Below are 19,103 nucleotides of genomic sequence, written 5' to 3'. Positions count from 1 at the left end.
ATGAAAGCATCAAGATGCAGACTGGGAGATTGCTTTGCTGAGCACCCTCACTCTGCCCACATCAATAACAGAGATCTCTCAAAGGTAACCATTTCAATTCTGTGCCCCACTCCCACGCTGATGTGTCTGTCAATGGCCTAGTGCTGTCAAACCAAGGTCACCCATAAATTAGAAGAGCAACACATAATATTCCTTTTAGGCACTTTCCAACCAGATGGCATTAACATTATTTTTTTCCAATTTCTGCTAGCCTACTCTCTGTTTTCCCTCACTTCCCATCCCACTCCTCCAGCTCTCCACCCTTTCCCTCTTCTTTCACAGAGCCACCTCCCCTCCCCCTGCTTGCTGGTATGCCCTCCCTCCCTTATCCACTTATTAAGTCCTGCCTGTGCTACATTTTGCTCATATCTTGAAGAAGGGCCTAAGCCAAAACATTGGATATGTAACTTTATCTTTGATATATATAAAGTACACTGTTTGATCTGCTGAGTTTCTCCAGCATTGCATTTTTATTTAAATCATGGAGCCTGAAGACTTTTGTGATTCCAGACCTACGAGGTCCCAGCATAAATCCGAGATGAGCTGAGCAATAAATGCCTGCACATGAAGCATAAATGCACCAGGATTCCCCGTATGTTAGATCAGAATATACATTCACTGAAATAGGGATTCTAAACCAGGAGATGAGAAGAAGACACAAAAAATGGCTCTCAACTTTGACATGAAGGAGCTTCCACCCTAAGTCAAAGGCCTTCGGGGGGGGGGGGGGGGGGTAAGGCCCCCAACAAGTACATCAGTCAAATCTGATCACTACTGTGATCCTCTACATCTCTCCAAGATGAAGAATCTCTCATTCATAAGGATCAATTCTATTAAATGGCAGAGCATACCCAATGGGCTGATTGGCCTACTTCTGCACTTTTTTTCCCCCCACCACATTGAGACCAGGCAGGTGGGAAAGAAAGCAGCTACAAGCAGTGAACCACATTGGATCAATTCACCAAACTACATTGTATGGCAAAAATGAGAGAAAAGCACATCAGCCAAGAAACAATTTTTTTCCACTGTATCTCGGTACAGGTGACTATAAACAATTCAATTCAACATCACAAATATTAAGCTTTTAAAATACAATGTCTATCATGTTTCATCATATAATAAATTTATTCGTACCTGTTTATCGTCTTCAGAAATATCCTCAGAAACACCTAAGACATCGTTCAAGGTTTGTAGCTCAATCACCATATCAATAATATTCTTTTGATATCGTCTGAGCAAGTCAAATGCACAATCTTTGAGGTTCTTCACTTCTGCTGAGGAGTTTAAATAATTTATCATCAGAAACATTATTCATTTTAGACACAAGGGACTGGTTTTTGTTCTGCGTTCTTCACTTTATCAATAACCTGTTTAACAATACTCTGAAGTGGGGTCAAAACAGTAACTTTTATTCCTATAGTAGCTCTAAGATTATAGAAAAATATCTCATGGTGCCCCATAAAAGTAGAAGGTAAACAGAAATTTCTCGCCACAGTAGGCAAGTCTGACACCAAAGAGTTATCAAATATTTAGTGTACAGGTAGATTTTAAGGTCTACATGAGAAAACAGAGATAGAACAAAATAATATATTTGTCATGCTGTTTAATTTATTAACATAATGCAATGGCATCACTAGAAATTTATCAACTCAATTGTAATACTCTATGCAAGGAGATATTAACACAGACAAGCAAAACTTCGGTCAATCAACCACTTTTAAGGACTATTTTGAAAGAGGATATAGATGCAGAAAGGTTCGGAGAGAATTCCAGGTAGACTGCAAAAGATGAATGAGTGAAATTCAGGAGGTCAGTAAAGGAAAGAGCGGAGACTTCAGAGGCGGGGAATATAAAGACTGAGAATGTCAATGCGAGACTGATCAACTGACAAGCCAGAATCTGGGTAGAAGTTTTAAATAATTGAGATTATTCTGTGAATAATTTGAATGCATTGAAATTTAGATGCATTTTTAATTTAGGTATATAAATAGGAATGAACGGAGTAATTTAAAATTTAGTATTTTTTTCTTTTCAGATTAGATTTTTATGTAATATAAACAGAAAAAGATCAATGCATAACAATGATACAACTTTAACAAAGTAAAAGCACTCACTATAACAAAAAAATTACATTGGGCAACACTATTAAAGATGAAGTAAAAAGAGAAGTTTAAAAATAATTTTATAATCCAAACCATTCCAAAGTTACATGGCTAACATAGATATATTAATAATTTTTATTAATAAAAATAAAAAAATAAATGCAAATTTACGAGAATCACAGATTACTTAATTATTATATTAAAGGTTATGAAAATAATTCAAAAAGGAGCCCCAAAGATTAGAACATTTTAAATTTAAAACACTTTTTGAACATCTAATTTTTTCCAGTTAAATATGACATAAAATCACATTATCATTGATTATGAGTGGGTGGGAGAGCATCTTTCCATCGGATCAAAATAACACATTTTGCAAAGAGAGAGGCAAAGGCAATATGACATAGAGAATGAAGACAATTTCACTACCTTCTATTTAACCCTCCCAAACAAGGCTATTAAAGGATCTGGTGCTATGATTACATTAATGATTATTGACAAAGCACGGAAGACTTCTTCCCAATATTTGACAACACCAAGAACATATGAATTAGCAATCTCTCCTCATTCCTGCATCTATGAGCTAATTATTAGAATACGAGCTGATTTAACTTTTGACACAAGGTCTAAGCACAAACTTTAAATTATAGTACTGAGTGATGGGCACATAGAGATGATGTGTTAACCAATTTAAAAACAGAATTCCAAGAACCTTCAGGAATTGAAATATGGAGATCCTGCTCTCGTGTCTTTTTAATTTTATCCAGCGGCTTGCCTTGATTTCAGAAGTTTTGATGGAAAACCAGATTGAGCAGTGACATAACATGTTTCCTCTAAGTCCTCCATAGTTTTCAGACACTATGGCTATGCAAAAAAGTGCCAAAATGATGAAAACCACAAAAATCTATTAATTTACATGAAATATTGTAGAATAGTGAACTATAACCATATCAGCAAATAAGGCAAAGATCTTCACTAAATAACCTGCTGTATCTTCCCCTCTCCTCCCCATTCCGCCTTCCAGAATGCTCCCTTTGTGTCTTCCTTGTTCACTCCTCCTCCCACCAATCACACCCCCCCCCCCCCAACACTTGGTATCTATCCCTGTGACCACAGGAAATGCTACACCTGCGCCCACTCCTCCTCCCTCACCACCATTCCAGGCCTCAAACAGTCCTTCCAAGGGAAGCAATACATGAATATTGCCCTCGTGGTGCTTCCTCTACATCGGAGGGACTGGAAGATCACTTTGTTGAGCACCTTCACTCTATCGGCTGCAATAGCGTGGATCCCCCAGTGGCAAACTATTTCAATTCCCTGCCCCATTCATGTGTGGCCAAACTTAGACCACCTGGAATTGTAGGAACAATACTTCAGATTCCTTCTGGGCACCCTCAAACCAGATGGTGTTACCAAAGACTTCTCTGGTTTCTGTTAGGCCCCACCTGTCCGTCTTTCTTCTTTGTCTCCTTTCCTGAAGCTCTGTCACCCTCTGTCTTTCCCTATCCATGTCTCCTTTCCTGCAGATCTGCATTTAGAGCTACCCCTCCCTCAATCAATCCTCAGCTTTTCTCTCCTGTCCTCCTATCCATGTCCACCTGTCGCCTCTTAGCTGTTGGCCTGTGCTCCTTCCCCTGCCCCTTCTGCCCTCCCCCTGCCTGTACTTCCCTCCTCCCCCCCACCTTTTTATTCAGATGCCTGTGGGGTTTTTTTCCTCATATTTGGAAGACGGGCTCAGGCCCAATAGGTTGCCTCATATGTATGCTGAAGGATCTGGTGAATATCTCCAGCACTTTTGTGTATCAGGATAATTCTTGCCTTTTGGCTGTCTTCTATTGACTTCTACTATTGAAGAATATTGTGGTCCTGCATCAACTCTCCCAACCCTATACAATTTTCTTAATATGAATTGTTATTCATTTAATATCCTGTGCAGTAGCAATTTTATTTTTATCATAAACATTACACTTAATTTTTTAATAATCTGAAATATTTTGTTGCTTGGATTCCTTTCTCTTTTTGCTAAAAATAAAAAGGATCATTCTCTTTCTAAAGTGACATCATGTAAAAGGGAAAGCAGAGTTTCTTTATTTATCATCCAGACTGCTTTTAGTTTATCCACTACTGTAGACTTTAGAACTGCTTTCTTTCCCATTGCTTTACTTGTCATTTCTCCAAGGACATAATAGCATGTGCAATTGGCCAGGAAATGTTGACACTGTACAGCTTGTTTTAAACTAATTTGCTTCAGCTGTTAATTTGGCCAGAAGTGAATTAAACTTCGAGATTGTAAAACTAACAGGCTTATGTTGTTGTACAAGAGACACATTTAGCAAAGGGGAACATAATAATTAGAAAGACAAATTGAATGCTGGCCTCAAATGAATACAAATGCGGGGAGGAATTGCTTCAAGGAGACATGAATTTTCAGAATTCTACACCAGCTATTCAAAGTGGGGCTAGATTTTCAAATTTTACAGGAACAAATAAGGGCAGGCCGGGTTAATGTAGCAGTTAGCATAACGCTATTGCAATGCCAGCGATGCAGGTTAGAATCCAGCACTGTCTGTCAGGAGTTTGTTAATTCTTCCCGTGAGTGCTTTCTGGTTTCTTCCTACCCTCCAGAAACATACGGGGTTTTCTGGTCAATTGGTGCATTTGGGCAGAACAGGCTTGTGGGCTGGAAAGGCCTATTACCGTGGTGCATCACTCAATGTAAATCAAAATGGTAATTGTGATAAGGCACAAAAATGGAGGTAATGTCAAGATCAGATCAGCCATAATGTTATCAAATTGTGGAGAAATTCAAGAGGCCATAAGGTCCCTTTCTTGACTTCGTATGTATAAATTCCATCCTAACATTAATGAAGTTGTGTCGTAATAAGGTACATTCTGTCTTCTGGAGGTTGTGACTTGATCCATCTTTGTATTGATTAGAGGGAGGTGTTAGATTAGTATTAGTTTTAGGGTTTTCTTTTAGATAAGTTGATTTATGGGGTTTAATTAATGAAGATCCTGAATAATATCCCTTTTAAAAAAAAAAGATTTTATTAAGGTTTAATGCGATTTGTTATTATAGTATTTAACTGATTTCTCTTTGCAGACAATGCCGCTTTAGTTGCCCATTCAGAGCCAGCTCTTCAGCGCTTGACGTCCTGCTTTGTGGAAACTGCCAAAATGTTTGGCCTGGAAGTCAGCCTGAAGAAAACTGAGGTCCTCCATCAGCCAGCTCCCCACCATGACTACCAGCCCCCCCACATCTCCATCGGGCACACAAAACTCAAAACGGTCAACCAGTTTACCTATCTCGGCTGCACCATTTCATCAGATGCAAGGATCGACAATGAGATAGACAACAGACTCGCCAAGGCAAATAGCGCCTTTGGAAGACTACACAAAAGAGTCTGGAAAAACAACCAACTGAAAAACCTCACAAAGATAAGCGTATACAGAGCCGTTGTCATACCCACACTCCTGTTCGGCTCCGAATCATGGGTCCTCTACCGGCACCACCTACGGCTCCTAGAACGCTTCCACCAGCGTTGTCTCCGCTCCATCCTCAACATCCATTGGAGCGCTTTCATCCCTAACGTCGAAGTACTGGAGATGGCAGAGGTCGACAGCATCGAGTCCACGCTGCTGAAGATCCAGCTGCGCTGGATGGGTCACGTCTCCAGAATGGAGGACCATCGCCTTCCCAAGATCGTGTTATATGGCGAGCTCTCCACTGGCCACCGTGACAGAGGTGCACCAAAGAAAAGGTACAAGGACTGCCTAAAGAAATCTCTTGGTGCCTGCCTCATTGACCACCGCCAGTGGGCTGATAACGCCTCAAACCGTGCATCTTGGCGCCTCACAGTTTGGCGGGCAGCAACCTCCTTTGAAGAAGACCGCAGAGCCCACCTCACTGACAAAAGGCAAAGGAGGAAAAACCCAACACCCAACCCCAACCAACCAATTTTCCCCTGCAACCGCTGCAACCGTGTCTGCCTGTCCCGCATCGGACTTGTCAGCCACAAATGAGCCTGCAGCTGACGTGGACTTTTTACCTCCTCCATAAATCTTCGTCCGCGAAGCCAAGCCAAAGTATGATGATTGATTAACATTTCCAATCTTGCATCTTAATAGGTTGGGGCTTTGTGTCCAGACTACACTCATTCTATTTCAGGAAGTGCTTACACCTGTCTAGACTCAAAAGTAAATTTGGAACATGTCCTGGGACCAAACAAATCACCATTTTTATTTAAATAATAAAAACAGAAAATACTAGGTTGCACTCAACAGATCAGGCAGCATTTCTGGAGAGAGAAAAAGAGTTAACATTATTAAACTCCAGTAAAAACAGTAAAATGCTGGAGGAACTCAGCTGGTCTCACAGTCTAATGGATATATAACCAACATTTCAGGCTTGAGCCCTAATTTGAGATATGAGCAAAAAAATAGGCAGGCACAGGACTGAAAAGCCTAGGGGAGGAGGAGCCCAGGCTAATAAGTAAAAGGCAATAATTGCACATGGGTAGGAGGGCAGGAGAGGAGAGGCGAGAATTGATTGGGGGAGGGCTGAGGCTCTATGAATCATGAAAGGAGAATGGGGAAGAGCTTGCGGCAAGTAGACGTTGGGCTAGGGAAAGAGAGAATGGTGGAGGGTAACGGAAACTGAAGAAGTGATATTGATCCCACCTAGCTGGAGGGGCCTAGTTGAAATAAGAGGTTGTTCCTCTAATTTGCGTGCAATGAGATCTCGGTCTGGCAGTGCAAGAGACCATGGACAGACGTGGGAATGGGGTGGGGAAATGATCTCCCAGTGGCCTCCTTCCCACTCTCTGCTGCAATAGCAGGGATCTCCCAGCGGCAATCCATTTCAATCCTCTGCACCAATCTCATGCCCACATCCTGTCCGTTGTCTCATGCGCTGCCAGATTGAGACCATATTCAAATTAGAGGAACAACGCCTCATATTTCGTCTAGGCCCCCTCCAACCAGATGGCATTAAGCTCGACCTCCATTAGCCCCCACCATTCTTTTTCCCTGGCCCGACATCTACTTTCCTCTAGCTCTCTCTGTCTCTTCTCCTTTCTTCCATCTCTGCTTTCAGAGCCAAACACCTCCATCGATCATTTCTCATCTTTTCTCTCCTGCCCTCCAGTCTATGTCCAACTGTTGCCTTTTGTCTGTTGGCCTGTGCTCCTCCTCCCCCTTTCAAGCACCTGCCTGCTTTTTGCTCATACCTTGAAGAAGGGCTTAGACCCAAAATGTTGGTTATATAATCTTTACCTACTAGGATGCTGCAAAACCAGCTGAGTTCCTTCAGCACTTGTGTTTTTACAATCACAGCATCTATAGCCTTTCGCGTTTCACCCCACATTATAGATTTGCAGCCTTTAATAAAATTAGAAGTTAGAAATCAAATACGTTTCCAGCTGCCAAGAAGAGATGGAAATAATAAACATCTTTCAGGCAAAAGGCTGTCATGCCTGAGAGCAATGAGGGAAGATAGGCAGTAAGGTAAGAATGGGTGAATGGGGAGAAGACTTCATTTCTGTGCTGTATATCTGTGACTCTGAGCTTAGACAGTGCTGTGGAGGAGGTCGTGGGGCTTTTTTTTTGTTGCAGCTGATCTGTCTGGAAGAGAAGTGAACAGATGAATGTGAATAAGAATGGAGGAGAAAGGGAGAATACTGGAATTATGAAAGCCAGAATCCTGAAATAGAAATAATGGAGATTGCAATCAGCATAAAGAAAGAAAAAACATGTTGATATGTTTTATTAAAACTGGCCAATTCTCTGAAAAACCTACTCTCTGAAATTATTGAATTTAACGTTGAATCTATAATGTACCTGGTCAAAGATTGGCATGTGCTCCTCAATCTCGCATTGGGCTTCACTGGAACAATGTAAGAGACCAAATATAGATGGATGGGTTGGGAAGAAGAGTTAATAAACTGGCAACTGGAAATTCAGGATAACTCCCCACCCCAGACTGAACAGAGCTATTCAGAAAAGCAATTTTTATTTGGTTTGTTCAGTGCAGAGAAAGACCAGGCTCTGAGCATCAAATGCAGTGCCCAAAGTTGGAATGAGCATGGTAATTGCTGCTTCACGTGGATCGCTGAGTGGTGAGAAGGAGAAAGGCAAAAGGTCTCGTGTTGCATTACCCGAGTTCACCCAGCAAGGTGCTGTGAGAAAGAGAGTGAGTGTTCGTGGAAATAGGTTAGTAAACCTGAGAATCAATGAGGGAACTTAAGCAACGAACCTGACTTTGTAGCCATTCCTGGTTCTTCAGTGAGAGTCCTTAGCAATGACTGGAGAACAGGGTAAACCTCTTTCATTCTTTGCAGAAGGTTTAGTGCAGTTTTGGCACTCAACTGTCTCTCTTCAATTATGCTCCTCAATAACTTAGTCATGGCATCTCTGGCAGTCTCGCCCTGGCAGCATGCAGCAATCACCTAAACATCAACATGTTAATCATGACTAGATCTCTTGTTGGTAATAAGAAAATCTAGGAAAGGACGAGGATCAATAAATATAATCGAGAACAGCTACCTTTTTCTCTTCTTTACTGAAAATAGTTTCTTCTGCAGAGTCAAGACAGGCCAGTAAAGGATTCAAGTCTGTCACACCTTCCAGGACTTCCTCTCTGTGTAAATAAAGATTGAGCAAAAAATCTTCTGTGTCCACGTGACCTAGATGGGATAAACAACCAATGAGAAAAGCAGTGTCATGCAAATTAGACAAGATAAATGCATTCTAATAGAAAATTACTCAGTTACTTGAGAAAGGAAATAAAAATAGAAAGTTGGAAATCCTTGGCAGTTCAAGCAGCATCTATGGAGAAAGACACAGAATTAAAATTATTCATTGCCAAGCCTTCACAACTGAGAGAACCTGAAGTGTCAACTCTTTTTCTGACTACAGATGCTCTTTCACTTGGTGAGGATTTGCATTATGTTCTCTTTTTATGAATAAAAGATCAGACTTTCACAGTTATCAAGCATAATATGAATTCCTATGCTCCCTCTCTCATTCTGCCTACTTGAAAGCTTTGCACAAATGTCCGCCCTTCATTAGAAAAAAAAAACATGGACTCGGTCTCAGAATAACTCACTTGGATATTTTACCCATTGTTCACCTGTGTACATTAATATTTAGAGATCTGAGGGTGAGCAAATTTAAGTTGTTGGGAGTTGCTAACTCTAGGGTATGACATCGTAAACCCTGGCAAATTTCTATAGATGCATGGTGGAGTGTGCTGTCTGGCTACATTCACAGGGACACCAAAACCTCTGAATGTAAAGCCCTGCAAAAGGTAGTGGACAAACCCCTTTCCACCACCGAGAACATCTAAGGAGCGCACTGCCATCATCAAGCATCTGCACCACCCAGTACATGTTCGGTTCTCGTTGATACCACCAGGAAAGAGATATAGGTGCTACTAGACTTGCACCACCAGGTTTAGGAACAGTGGTTACCCCTCCACCATTAGACTCCTCAACCACAAACTCAATCAGGGACTCATTTAAGGACTTTTACTATTTTATTGTTTTTTGAGTTGAAAAAGGACTTGAGGACACTGAGCAACTCTGAAAGGAAGCTCTTTTGCTTCCCTTTCTCTCATACAGCAATGGGCACCGAGCTCTTTCTCTCATACAGCAATGGGCACCGAGCTCTTTCTCTCGTACAGTAATGGACACCGGGCAATACAAATGGCGGCTCTTTGTCTGCCTCATGCAGGAGAAAAGGCAATTTCGTGGAATATGTCAAGAGCTGTTACATGACAATAAACAAATCTCGAATCTTGTCTGGTCGATGTCAGTTTTCTAAATGTGTTTGGACAGATTGCCTCAAAGACCACTAATTCCGGAGCACAAGTTTTCAGTACTGCAACATTGTCTGGACAGCCTCTCAGCATTTTCTTGAGTGAATCAAATGAACTGGAGGTTCACCTCTGACAGTGCTACGATCCCAGGAGGAAGATGGATCATCTATTCAGCATAATTCTGCATAATCACGTTTGCAAAAGCATCAGTGTTTTATCAGCAGTCCAAAGTACCATTATCACTGAAGATGGGGATGTTCTTGGAACCTGTTCTTTCTGTTAACTGCCCACCACTGTTCTGAACTAGCTATGATGGGACTCCAGAGCTTTGATCTGATCCACGGCAGATTAATTAGGTCTGTTGCAATACAAGAGTAAATTTCCTACTCAACCAAGTAAACTTAAGGGGAATGTGGAAACTGGGATGGGAACAGGGTCAGGAGTGAGCAAAGAAGGAAGCCTGAGTTCTAGTAAGTCAGAAGGGACGGTAGCAAACATTACCTGCTGTATACAAATAAGTCATTTCAATATATATTGTGACCATCCTGTTAATCCTGGTATTAATTAGATGAATTTTCACTGGACTTCCTCCATGGCAACTATATTCTTTCTCATGTAAGGAAAGCACAATGCCACAACATTCTGAGTGAAGTTTCCCCAAAGTTCGGCCTAACTGTAGCAGGACATACTTGGTGCTGCACACAAATTCCTCTGACCACATTGAACAACCTTGCACTTGCCATTTCACTGCTCGCTGTACATGCTCTTGCACTTTCAGTGACTGACGTGCAAGGACATCCAGATCTCTACACAATCTAACAACATTTTTTATTTATTTATCTGATGCAAGATGTACTTTTGGATTTATCCACATTATGTTGCATCTGTCATGCCCTCAATTTCCACATCCCTTTGAAGCTTCTTTGCATCCTTCTCACAATTAATATTCCCTCCTCGTTTATCTTTGCCACGAATCTTCAAAATATTCAATTTAGTTCTCCCACATAAATCATGAATATGAATAGCAAACATCCAAAGACTGATCCCTGTGGCATCCTGCTAATGACTGCCTGCCAGTCCACTGAGGAGCCATTTATTCTCACTTTGTTTCAATCTTCAATCCATGCAAATACATTACCCCAGTACCATGCTCAAAGTTTTCACTCACCTTTTCTGTTCTACTTTATCAAAAACTTCCAGAAAATTATAGTAGGCCACATCTACTGGTTCTCCTTTATCTATTCTAACAGTAACTTGATCCGGAAAAAAAAACTCCTTTAGATTTATTGAACATGATTTCACTTTACCAAATGTCCAATTCAACAGATATTTCCAAGTGGCCTATTAATTCTTCCTTTATAACTGTCTTGCATTTTCCCCACCACTAATCAATAATTGATCTGCAATTTTCTGCTCCCTCCTTTTGCGGGGTTACATTTGTTACTGGGCAATCTGCAGGAACTATTTCATAATCGATAGAATTCTGGAAAAAGATAATCAATCATCCACTATTTCCATCACTTCCTCTTTTGTATTCGGGAATGCAAGTTATTTTCCGCGGATTTACGAGCTTTCATTGTTATAAATTTCTCCAGCACTATTTTCTCATGAAAATAAATTTATTTTTGTTCCTATATTTTGTTAAGATTCTTGGTTAAAGTTTATTTTTGTTCTTTTTAGTGAAGACAGGAACAGGTTTATCCCTCAGAGATTTGACGGGCTGTGAAACTCATTGTCACAGGGAAGTGCAGGCTAAAGTCTTCATCACAGTTAGAAAGTACTTGGATATGCACTTAGAAACCATGACCTGCAGGACTGAGGATCTACTGCTTGAAGGTGGAATTATACAAGGGCCTTCTTATTCTACCAACATAGTAATGATGGACCAAATAATGCCCTTCTGTGTTTTAAAAGTTCTCTGATCTCTTGAATTCTCATTCAAAATCTTGGTTCAAATGTGAAGTCCAACGGCAAAGCATTGTCATCCCAGGTGCAAAAAGTCAGGATCCCTAAGGAGTCCTGTTCTTCTGATGCGTGAAGGACTGTCATGGGAGGGTCACATGACCCATCCTATTACAGTCCTTCACAGAACAGAAGAACAAGACTCAACTCAAGGCAAAGCCCTACCCACAGGTGAGCACAGGCCTTGCTATTGGCTACTTTGAGAGTAAACACCTCACCATGGGCTCCTGAGCATATTGGACCCAGCCTCCCTAGCCAGCTGCAGTATAAAAGGTACCACATGAAGCAGCTCTCAGTTTTGGCCCCAAAGATCTAACCTCAGCTCCACTGCAGTTGGTGAGAGATATGGACTCCACTGGAGAAGTTCATGTAAGGTGTCGGCAGTAAGGGTGGTGGATATTGTTTCATGCTGTTTTGTACAGTTTTATATTGTTTGTTTGATCTACCTGCATGAACTTGGTAACTATGATTTGTCTGAGCATGGGAACCACAATTTATTATTTACCTTTTGGTTGTAGTGAGTAGACATTGTTTAGCTGCGTCCACTGTGTGTGAGTGGGACCCCCTGAGACTATCTCCCCAGCACATTAATAAAGATTCTTTCTCCGTCTCTAATCTGTGTTCGGAATTCGTTACTTCTCGGACCTTCCAAACTCGTTCTGTTCATAACAAGGACCACCTTCTGAGAGGAACGTTTGCGACACTGATTCAGATTACAGAAAGGAAACAATTTTCAGTCTGCAAACGACCATTCCTTTCCTTTTCACAATATAGTAGCAGTTCACCAGCACGACGAGCAAACAAGCACCAGTAGCCACAGGCAAGTCGGTAGCCAGTGGCAGCTATGGAGGTGCCCAGAGCGGGGGAAAGCTGCAGCCCAGAAGTTGGCATCTCTTCCGCCCTGCAAAGGCGCTGAGGACTCTGGGGCTGGATGGGCCTTTTATAAGCACGCGTTGAAAACCAGTAAACTAGTTACTCCGAAGTTCTGCAGCCACAATATTTTAGTTAGAAAACAGATATATTAATCAATGTCCAATGGCATTGAGATATAATGATGTAAAATAAAGTAGAGTGGTGCAACCATCTACTGGCCAAAATCTGCAACTACATTTTCACATAGACCTACCTCTACATTGGAAACTTTCATTGCAATTATTTGTGCAGACACATTCAATGTTCAGCTCAAAAGAATGGCCCCATACTATGACAAATGCAAGTATACTTATCGGACATGAATTGCACACATTTAGAAAACTAAACGTTTACTCAAAGCACAGTTGCAGATCATAATAGGGCAAGCATACATCATTTGAAGTGCAGAAGCATCAAACTATCTTGCTCTTATTTACATTCAGACTACTTGCAATAATTTTGTTGTCGTTCAATTAAATAATCTCAGAAAAAGTTCAAGATGTTGTGAAGACAATCCCAAAGAAGATCCATATAAACTCCAGCTGGAAAAGCATCATATCCAGCACTATGAGGTATAAAAGCTATATCATAAACGTCACTGAATGTCCAAGATATTGAAAAGTTACCAAAACATATAATGTTTTAAAACAGTGCACAACAATTTTTTCAAAAGGTTTGCTTCCAGAATAAAAATTGGGGATTATGATAATTAGCGGCAGCAGAGTTAGTGTAGCGGAGCAAGGGTTCAAATTCTGTGCTGTCTGTAAGAAGTTTGTACGCTCTCTACGTGGCTATGTGGGTTCTCCCCACGACCTGTGTTTCCTCTCAAAAACATACTATAGTTGTAAGTCAATTGGGTATATTTCTAAATTTAAAATTAAATGCAAATTACATCTTCAAGCTGAAGACATAATTTCAGATTTGCTGTATCACATAGGAAGTTGGAGAAACATTAAATTAACTTTCATTGAATTTAATATGTTTAATCGCATAATGACGCTGACACATTGTGTTAGCTCAATTGACCTAAAAATGTTTTGCCGCTGATTTCCGTTCAAACTCAACATCTGATGCCTCTCGTGTCAGTGTCCCAACAATAGTCACCAACATTGGGTGAATTTCAGTTGCCCTGATACCATGTTCGACACTGAACGCACCAAGGTCAGCAGGGAAGAAGTCCAAGTGCGAATGCAGAAAATGAATTTTCAATAACACGTTGCACATCATAGTTTTGTAGCTTGAAGTAGAATGGAAATATGGTAAGAAATCACAAAAATAGGTTATACTTAAAAAACACTAGGTGATAGGAAAATCTTGAAGGTGAATTTTGTGGTCACCAAACCCAAATTTTTGTGCAGCCCAAAAATCCATAAAATACCCCCAAAAGCGTTCAGGAAACAAAATCTTTGTTGTCCAGTGAAATTAAACATTTCAAAAAACAAAAATGACTAGGATTCCATAATTAAAAATGGAAACAAACTCCCTTTTGCTTTCTTCTCTACAGCCCTACATCTATTGCAAACAATGGATTGTGGATCCTGAACCAGTTTATTCTGAAGTTAAGAAATGCTATAGTTTCCACACTTGCTTCCAATTTTTGACCTTTGCCTTTGGAATACTGCACATATAGGATGAAACACAACGTTGAAGGGCTGCGTCACCAAAGTCAGGTTTGAAATTCCAAATTTTAGGTCTTCTCAGGACATATTCATGACATGCTGTTGCCATCAGGAAAGAGGTATGGGTGCCACCAGGTTCAGGAACAATTGTTACCTCTCCACTTTCAGACTCCGAAACAACAAACTAAATAAGAGACTCATTTAAGGACTCTTACTTTGTATATTATTTATTACTGCATATTTATTTTTTTCTCTGCATTGTAGTTTGTATACGTATGTTTTCCTTGAGTGCAGTTTGCACTACTGGTAAGTAGAAATTCTGCCTGAACCGCATGATAAAGAATCTCAGGGTTGCACGTGATGTCGCGCATGTACACTGGCAATAAATATGAACTTGACCAGCGAAACGTTTTTTAGTATGTGCCGGCCTTTATCCTGGAGTTGGCAAGAGTGTACCAAAATATGAGGGAACTGCAAAATTTAAGAGCACAGTTTACACACTGCTGCCTATCTGACAGATTATAATGAAATTCCTGTAGTTTGTGCGCAGCTGAAGGATCATTTACACCAGTCAATTGACCAACTAGCAAAATGCTGGACTGTGGAGGAAACATGAGCTACTGGGGAATCCCATCCCCTTACAGGGTGAACATGCAAACTCCACAAGCAGCAAAGCAGGCCATTTGTGAATAGCTGCACAAACCACTGCATCACTGCCAACCCACAGATGCAGAGTTCCAAGCCATTTATAAATGCAGCAAATAACTGCAAATCAATTCTCCCCATCCCAGAAAATATATTGCTGCAGCACACCAATGTTTACACCCAATCTGTCACACAGCTGCTTCCCTGACCAAGCAAATGCTTTGCCTACAATTCTATGAACTTCATCTAGACTTTCAAGGATCATTATTAAATGCCTTCAAGAAGTCAATTTACATAAAATTCAAAGACATTCCCCAGTGTCCTACTTCAATGTGTTATCAGGTTTGTCAGGAATAACCTACCCTTCGCAAATCCACGTTACCTCTTTGTAATCAGATGATTAAAAATTTTTTAAAGATGTTCAAACACTCTATCCTTAGTTACTGATGTAATAAATTTGTCACCACTTAATTAGTATCTAATCTAATATCTAAAGCTAATTAGTATCCAATCCCTTGGTATTCTCCCATTTTTTAAAATAGTGTTGTCACGTGGAGAATTTTTAATCTAAAGAGAATTATTTTCAATCAAGATAACTTGGGGTCATTGACCTGAAATGTTAACCCTGCTTCTTTCTCCAGGGATGATGCCTGACCTGCTACTTATTTCCAGCACCCTGAGGACTGACCACATGTTCTCATCCACATCTTTTAAAATTAGGGAGTGCAAATCTTCTGCGATTCCATTCTTTAATGCCATTATTTATTGTTCATTACTGACATTTTGCTTCTTTCAGGTTTGGAGAGTCATCAGGTCACGCATCATGGAAACTGACCCTTTGCCCACCACGCCTGCACCAAACATTTGCACAAATCCTAGATGAACCACACTTACATTAGCCCTCATCCCATCAGCTCCCCTCAGCTTCTACTACTCACCTTCAAACCAGGGGCAATTTACAGTCGCCAATTAACCTCCCTACCAACATACACTTGGGAAACAGTAAGAAACCCAAACAATGGAAGGAAGAATGAACCAATTCCACACAAGCAGGCCACAGGAGTCAAGATTAAACCCAGATCACAGAAGCTGTGAGTAGCACCACTTTGAGCTATGCCACCCAGACTCAACATTCATTGTCTGAGGATGATCAGCCTGGTGGTCCTCTGCCAAAAATATCAAAATCAAATAATTATTCAACCTTTCCATGATGCCCTTGATTCCATTTGCAGGACCATCATCTTCAGCTCTTTTCAACTTTCTAAAACACAGCTTAAAATGCCAACAGCATCAAGTGAAGCAAAATTATTACCATTCAATCAACACCAAAATTCCACTGGCCTGAGAAAGGGGTAGTGAGGGAAGTCACCACTCTGCTTACAGATCTGTGTCTGTACCTCCAGAGTCGATTCCTCCATTTTTATCCTGCCAGTTTTTAATTCTCCTGTGTGCACCAGTGCCAAAGAGGCAGGAGGTTTTTAGAGCTATTTTTCACCCTTTTTTGGATGCTTTTAATTGCATGCAGATGAAGTTCAAAAGGAGAAATGTTCTGCTCTCTCTCTCTGTCTCAAATTAGACAAAGTAGAGAGTTAAAAAAATGACCACAGAAAATAGAGTGCCCATTTCACAAAACATTCAATTCAATTCATTTAGATATAAATTCTACCCAATTATAAAAAGCTTGGTCATAATTATGTTCTGAAACAAAGTAAAATCTGAACAATCACAGCAAAACTCTGATAGCGGTGACGGGCTCTCAGATTTTCCAGACTACTGGCTGTCAATCTTACTAATTAGATGAAAGCCCTGTTATCTGGAATTCAAGCAACCGGAAAAAAAAGTTGAGGAAAATGATTTTAAAATTAGAATAAATTAAAAAATTATATCAAAGTTAAAAAATGTGATCTACAGTGTTTGGGGATATATTATGTCAAGTTGGAGAACACTATGACTTACCTGTGTCTTGTTCTAGTGCTTTAATTACAGTAATTCCTAAAAAAGATAGAGATCCTTTGAAGGTATCTTCATATAGACCAACTTCGTTGTTAAATGTAGATTATAAAATAACAGCTAAAGCATTAGCGAATAGATTGGCTAAATTTTTACCAAAGTTGATTCATATTGATCAAACGGGTTTTATAAAAAATAGATGTGCTTCAGATAATATTTTCCAAGTGATTAGTTTGATCAATAGATTTCGACAATCTTTAGATCATCTGATGGTGATATCCTTAGATGTAGTAAAAGCATTTGATAGGAGTTGAATGGAATTTTTTGTTTAAAGTTTTGGAGAAATTTAAGTTTGGACCTTCTTTTATTGGTTGGATTAGGGCTCTATATAGTAAACCGGTAGCTAGAGTATTGACGAATGGTTTCATTTCGGAATCTTTTAAGTTCACTCGATCAACTCGTCAAGGTTGTCCTTTATCACCAGCTTTGTTTGCGTTAGTGATTGAACATTTAGCACAGTTGATAAGACAAAATACACAGATACAAGGTATGAAAGTTTTAGATGAGGCGTATAAAATTAATTTATTTGCTGATGACGTATTGGTGTATTTAACAAATCAAGCTCAGTCACTTTTGGACTTGAAGGAATGTTTTATACAATACGGATGTCTTTCTGGATATAAAGTTAATTGGAAAAAAGTGAAATATTACCGGTAAGTGAAGGAGATTATTCAGTTTATAAGAATATTATTAATTTGAAGTGGACTGATCGAATTAAATATCTGGGTACAAGTTTGAATGTTAATTATCAATCTTTATATAAATTAAATTATGCTCTGTTAATGAAAAAAATTAAAACTGATTTGATTAAATGGAAAGATTTACCTATTAATTTAATGGGAAGGATAAATACAATTAAGATGCATATCTTTCTGCGTATACAATATTTGTTTCAATCTATTCCGTATTTACTTGATAATTTTTTTTTCTGAGATTTAAATAAAATGGTTAGGGAGTTTTTACAAAGGGGTAAATTTTCAAGAGTAGCTTTGAATAAAATACGAGTTAGGGGGATTAAGTTTACCACATTTTCAAAATTATTATGAGGCAGCCCAACTTAATTTATTAGTTCATTGATGGATTTGGTACGGCCTCCTAGTTGGGCTAAAATTGAGATGGCAAGTATTTCTGAATTTGAAATACATCAGTTTTTGTTTAGGTGGAATATGAATTTGTTGCAACAATATAATGTGCCTATACTAAAACATTTAATGAAGTTATGGATAAAGAAAAATAAAATGATAGGTTCTAGGGGTAAATTATTGACTTTGACTCCATTGTATAATAATCAATTTATTTCTTTTTCAATACATTATCAATGTTTATTGCATTGGAGATTTAAAGGTGTGAAAAATTTGGGAGATTGTTTTAAAGAGGGTAAGTTTTTATCTTTTAATCAGATGAGGGAAGATTTTGGTATTGATAAGAATTCTTTATTTCTTTATTATCAAATTCGATCTTTGGTAAAATGTATGTTTGGTAGAGATATGATTTTACCTGAAATAACTAAATTTGAGACTTTTCTTATGAAGGTACCAGAGAAGGGTTACATTTCATTTATGTATCAAATATTACAAGATGGAATGGATAAAAAGGGTTGGGATAGATCTAAAATTAAATGGGAAGCTGATATTGGTTTAACTTTTTCTGAAGAGGATTGGTTAGATATCTGTTATGATAGTGTAACTAGATTGATAAATGCACATTATGCAATGATTAATTACAATTTTTTACATCAATTATATTTGACACCTGAAAAATTAAAAAAAATATGGTTTTAATGAATCAGATTTGTGTTTTAGATGTGGTGATATGGTTGGAACTTTTTTTCATGCTGCTTGGTCATGTATACATATACAATCTTTTTGGAAGAAAATTCGATCATTTTTAGAATACCTGTATAAGATTAAAATAGTTTTAGATCCAACAGTATTTTTATTGGGTAGTTTGCAACCTCTGAAAGGCTTGGGATTAGATAAGTTTCAGCTTGCTTTTGTATAT

The 19,103-nt window shown here is 39.2% G+C and overlaps 1 protein-coding gene across 12 annotated transcripts in view; it reads right to left on the bottom strand.

Moving 5' to 3' along the window:
• The window catches only part of zbtb40 (zinc finger and BTB domain containing 40), a 138,507-nt gene that overhangs the window by 33,005 nt on the left and 86,399 nt on the right, over nucleotides 1-19,103 (bottom strand). For 9 of the 12 annotated variants that reach the window (XM_069919021.1, XM_069919022.1, XM_069919024.1 and 6 more), the window contains 4 exons: nucleotides 17,049-17,084; nucleotides 8,682-8,821; nucleotides 8,392-8,584; nucleotides 1,174-1,313 (listed from right to left, as the gene is read on the bottom strand). In XM_069919021.1, coding sequence (XP_069775122.1) covers nucleotides 1,174-1,313; nucleotides 8,392-8,584; nucleotides 8,682-8,821; nucleotides 17,049-17,084 — 509 coding nt within the window. The remainder of the gene's footprint in view (nucleotides 1-1,173; nucleotides 1,314-8,391; nucleotides 8,585-8,681; nucleotides 8,822-17,048; nucleotides 17,085-19,103) is intronic. The other 3 variants (XM_069919014.1, XM_069919016.1, XM_069919018.1) reach the window with 3 other exon arrangements.

The sequence above is a fragment of the Narcine bancroftii genome, chromosome 2 (assembly GCF_036971445.1).
Source record: "Narcine bancroftii isolate sNarBan1 chromosome 2, sNarBan1.hap1, whole genome shotgun sequence".
Classification (NCBI taxonomy): domain Eukaryota; kingdom Metazoa; phylum Chordata; class Chondrichthyes; order Torpediniformes; family Narcinidae; genus Narcine; species Narcine bancroftii.
Note: the sequence above shows the minus strand (reverse complement) of the source record. Positions and strands in the feature narration are given on the sequence as shown.